This window comes from Euprymna scolopes, chromosome 30 (genome assembly GCF_053919585.1).
Source record: "Euprymna scolopes isolate OS-2025 chromosome 30, ASM5391958v1, whole genome shotgun sequence".
Lineage (NCBI taxonomy): Eukaryota > Metazoa > Mollusca > Cephalopoda > Sepiida > Sepiolidae > Euprymna > Euprymna scolopes.
In genome coordinates, this window is record NC_136511.1 from 16,385,327 (window position 1) to 16,390,839 (window position 5,513).

At 35.8% G+C, this 5,513-nt stretch overlaps 1 protein-coding gene across 1 annotated transcript in view; it reads right to left on the reverse strand.

Annotated features, from left to right (window-relative positions):
- Window positions 1–513: 513 nt before the first annotated feature.
- Window positions 514–5,513, reverse strand: part of LOC145254664 (uncharacterized) — a 16,373-nt gene continuing 11,373 nt past the window's right edge. The window contains exon 2 of the mRNA XM_080113311.1: window positions 514–5,047. Coding sequence (XP_079969437.1) covers window positions 3,124–4,062 — 939 coding nt within the window. The 5' untranslated portion in view covers window positions 4,063–5,047 and the 3' untranslated portion in view covers window positions 514–3,123. The remainder of the gene's footprint in view (window positions 5,048–5,513) is intronic.

The window sequence follows — 5,513 nt, forward strand, 5'->3', positions numbered from 1 at the left end:
ACTGACTTCCTCATCTTGGTTGTTATCGTCACAACGTTTCGGCCGTCACTAGGACATATGTCACCATATGTCCTAGTGACATATGGCCGAGTGGTCCTAGTCATTGTATCAAAGTTTACAGTTACCTAAAGGTGCTGAGTTCAATCCTGAACGAAGGCAGTGAAAAAGCAACATTCAAAACTAAGAATCAGCAACTATGTCCCAGAGCCTAGCTGGAGTCCAAACACGGTACCCCCGTAATAATAATAAAGGGTTGGGTTCGAGACTCCTAACAAATGGTTCCCCAGTTCGATACAAAACACCTGATGAACGCCGGAGGGCAAAACGGTCAAAACGTTGTGACGATAACAACCAAGATGAAGAAGTCAGTCCGACAATCTCAATCAAGATACATAGATATTCGAATGTTCCATTAAATTTCTTTATCTCTCAAACACTAAGTTAGTAAAGAAATTGAGAACATAATTTCCTCTCCCCAATTAACCATTTTCATATGTTGTAGTATATCTTCTATTTTGGTCTCTTGGTCTTACTGGATTCCAGGAAAAGAATTTATCTAGTCTGCTGGAGTATCCAGCTTTGTGCTATTACTTGAGGTAACATCACTTGGAGAAGGTGCATCATTCCTCGTAAAAGCTAATGTGAGGTAGCCGTAGTCAGATCTTATTTGGGCAGCGAATACTATGTGATTTTGAATATTTGGTCAGGGTTTACTTCTATGGAAAAGTATCCTCGTACCAGAGGATAGTGTCTAGTAGGCATTCAAGTTCTCACTTGTTTTTATTTTAATTTTGTTAGTTTTAAGAGATCAAGGAGCTCCTTCCTGCGGCTAACACTTGATTCTATTATAGTTTAAATTTATATCCGAGGGCTCTTTTAAGAATAGACACTGTTCCCTTTATGGCTGCTCTCTGTATTTCCTTACAGCTTGGTTTTCCAGGGATTGTTTCTAAGTATTTCTGAAGATTCTTTTTTATTAGGCCAGTTGCTCCTGTCACAACCAGAATAATGTTTATTTCTTTCAGAGATTATTTCGTTTTTAGATCATTTTTTAGGTCCTGATATTTTATTTTTTCCCGTTCAGTTCTATTAAGGCCAAAGTCATTTGCAACTGTGACGTCGATAATGAGTGCAGTTCTTTCGGGTTTGTTCCATATTACTATATCTGGCTTGATGGCCTTGTCTTTTATGTATCTGCCTGCCTGTATGTCTTTGTCGTAGAACACTGCCACTTTTCCGTTTGATGTTATCAATGGTGGTTCATGTTCCCAGATGTTCGACGACCTATCTAGTTGCATCTCTCCACAGATCTTCCAGTGTAAGTATCTACATACTTTGTTGTGGCGGGCAGTGTAAAGACCTTCGGCTAGAAGGATCTCGCTTCTAGACATTAGGTGGCTTGGGTTTTCAACAGCCAAGTGACAGAATCTGCATTGGTCGGTTTTTTGTAGACCAGCCATTTTCTTAAATCCATTTGTGAGTAAGCCTTGGTCCTGTGCAGTTATAATTAATCGTTCTTTGTCAAATGGAAATTTGTCACTTTTAAGCCATTGTAGTGAGGCCTCCTTGTCAATGTAGTTCTGGTTCAGTTCTTCCATGAACCTGCCTGCTCTCATATGTTGTTGCCATCCTTCTAGTCTTGTCTTCAGTTTCCTTTATGTATACTCCTCTATCTTCTTTTGTGCGATTAGGTTGTCATATTTTTGTATTGTATTATCCAATGTGTTACCACTGAAATTTTCGCCAAGCTTTGTAGTTGACATCTGCTGAGGTAGACATTTGGTATGATGTTCATTCGCCATTTTTATTTTTGGGTCAGAAGAACATTTGATATGTTGGTCTATGCTTCCCATTGAAGCTCGGTATGTGTGATTAATTTCAGTGAGACCTAAACCACCTTCTCTCCATGGTAAGTACAGCCTGTTCATGCACTGATGTTTGTAAATGACTTTATAAAGGGCCAGCATTTTCAGAGTTTTTATGTAAAGGTTATTGATGCAGTTCTGTGGCAAATTGATTATGCCAAATCCATAAGAGACAACGGGTATTGCCAATTGATTGATGGCAGTAATTTTGTTTTTCAGTGATAAGATGATGATGAGAGGATTTTTTAACATCATTTGAAGTATTCTCCCTGTACTTTTTCTCTCATCTTTCCATGTTCAAGTGTCTCATTCTCCTCTACTTCCAGGTATTTATAGATAGCATCTTCTTCAAGGTCTTCAATAAAGCCATTGTCAAGATTAAGATGTTCTGATGCTGTCTTTCTTCCTTTCTTTATGGTGCACTTAGTGCATTTGTTGAATACAAACTCCATGCAGATGTCCTCTGTATACTTTTTAACAATGTCTATCAGAGAGGCAAGTTGTTTCTCGGATTCCGCATAGACTTTAAAATCGTCCATAAAGAGTAGATGGTATACTCTTTTATTTTCCTCTTTCTTTCTGCCCATGCTGAGATTGTATCCAGCATTGGATTGTTTAAATAGCTTACTTACTGGATCCATTGTGAGGCAACAAAGGAGCGGTGTCTCCCTGGAATATTCCTCATTTGATCTTAATATTTGGGATCTGTATCCTTCCTTCCGTGTACTGTCGCATAATTGATGTGCACCATTTGGTCATTTGCTTCCGAAGGAATGATTTAATATCTGTGTGCATATTATACAGCTCCAAACAGCAAAGTATCCCGGAATGAGGTATACTGTCAAAGGCCTTCTTGTAATCAATCCAGGCCATTGACAGATTTCTTTGTCTTCTTCTGCAGTCTTCTAGTATTGTGTGTGAGTGTGAGTTCGTGTATGGATAATTAAAGCTGAGGCAGTTGAACAAGAATATTCACATACATTACATAAAAACTGTTTTTCATCTGTGTGTGTTCGAATATGTTTAGTTAAATTTGATTCATTAGAACAAGAATAATCACACAGATGACATAAATACGGCTTTACATCACTGTGGGTTTCAATTTGTTTGACTAACGTTGACTTAGCACGACTAGAAAATTTACATATTTCGCAAGAATACAGTTTTTCATTTTGTCTCTTTTTTTTTTTCATTTTTCTTAAACTTTTTCTTCTAGGGGATGGGACATCCAACCAGATGTCTGACATTTACCCCTATTTTAGTGAGTCCAACCAAGAGATCTTTTCAGGATTCTAGCTGTCCCTTTCAGTGCAATCGTTTGTATTTCACTTGCACTTGGTTTACCGGGTATGCTTGCTATGTACTTTTTAAAGTTCTTTTTCATAAGCCCAGTTGCTCCTATGATGACTGGTATAATTGAAACGTCTTTTAATTTCCAGTTTCGTTTCATATCATACATAAGTCCTTGATACTTTGTTATCTTTTCCCTCTCAACTCTGTTAAGCCCTGTATCATTGGGTACACTGACCTCTATTACGGTCGCTTTTTTGTTTGCTCTGTCCCAAATCACTATATCTGGTTTAACAGCTGCGTTTTCAAGATATGTAGCAGTAGGGATTATGTAGTCATAGTGAATAGTGTAGTTGTCATTCCTAACTGTTCGTTCGGGTATATGTTCCCAGGATTTTTTACTACACTGAATGTTGAGTTTCTTACATATCTTCCAGTGAAGGTATTTGCAAACTCCGTTATGGCGATCTGTATAATAACCATCTCCAAGTAGGACTTTGCAACCAGAAATCAGGTGGCCCACACTCTCAACCTCAGTGCTACAGAACCTGCATTTATTATTGTTGCTTAGACCACACATTTTTTTGAAGGCGTTTGTCATGAGGCCCTGGTCTTGTGCAGCCAATATCAACCTCTCTTGGTCGTAATGGAGGGATCCTCTATCAATATATTCTTGGGATAGTTCAGTCGGTAGGTATTTTGCCCGTTTATGGTTGGTCCATTCTTCTGTTTTAACACTATGGAACTGGCTAGTGTATTTTTTCCGACTTTTCTGAGCTATGTCAGTGGCAGGCTTGTTTGGGTTCTCAGTATCATTTGTAAGGCAATCTTTTCCAAAATCAGTGGCAAGTTGTGTTATAGATGTTGTACTACTTGCTCGATTCTGATAATGGTCTTTAATTTTCATAAGCACTGTGTCTCTTCATATGCTTGACCAACCTCGACTTAGAAGTATAAGAATAGTAACATATTTTGCAAGAATATGGCTTTTCACTACTGTGTCTCTCCATATGTTTGACCAACCTTGAATTAGAAGTACAAGAATAGTCACATATTTCACAAGAATATGGCTTTTCACCACTGTGTCTTTTCATATGTTCGACTAACCCAGACTTAGAAGCACTAGAATATTCACATACTTCACAAGAATATGGCTTTTCACCTGTGTGTGATCGTATATGCAAAATTAAATTTGTTTGACGACGACACGAATAACCACAAACATTACAAGAATATGGCTTTTCATCGGTGTGTGTTTTCAAATGTTTCAGTAAATTTGTTCGCGATGAACCAGTATACTCACATGCTATGCATGAGAATGGTTTTTCACCTGTGTGCGTTCGCATATGTATAATTAAACTGGCTTTACGAGCTGTCGAATAATCACAGATGTTACAAGAATATGGCTTTTCACCTGTGTGTTTTCGCATATGCATAATTAAATTACATTCATGGTAACAAGAATAATCGCAGACATTACAAAAAAATGATTTCTTTGGGTGTTTTCGCATATGTAGCTCTAAGTTTGATTCATACGCATTAGAATAATTACACAACTTACAAGAATATAGCTTTGGTTTTGTATGCATTTCCATAATTTGGTTCTGGTTGGAATTTCTTGGAATTGGTTAATCACGTTTATCATAAAATATTTTCTGCTATAATTGTTAAAGTCCTTAGAATTTCAGAATACAAATCCAACAAAAAGTTTGTTTAAAATATCCTTCCATTCAGCATGTGTGACATTTTTCATTATTTAGAAATCCTTTCTTAAATTACATAATTCAGAGAAAATATTTTATGATAAATTTCACTTTTGTATTCAGCATTCGAAAATACAAAGTAAATAATGATCCATCCAAATTCATGAAATGTTTTTTAAGCAGGAACACCTGTGAATAAAAAAAAATTAAATTAAATTTTTTGTTTACAATTCAATTGGTATAAATCCCGTATTTTCTGATAATTTTCAAAAGAATTTTCCCTTTAGACCTTACCATGGTATAACATTGATTGCAATTAAAGAAAACCTTTGTTGGAAATTAAAAATTTGACCCAGATTTATATGTGATTACTCCTGTGGTGTGATTTTGTAAAATAACAAAAACTTTTTTCAGTAAATAGAATTATAGAAGTTGTTCGACGATTCAAAATTTTCAGTATTAGTAATTAAAAACTTAAATTCAATTTTATATTTGTTAATAATAATGTGGCTGAAATAATTAAAATAACAAATAACTGTAATCAGTTCTAAACACCATAAGAGATTGGTGAATATTCAACAAGAATTACTAGGAAAATATAATATTCTAAAGTTTAAAAAAAGTTCAAATATATTTGTTTTTATTTTTCTGATGG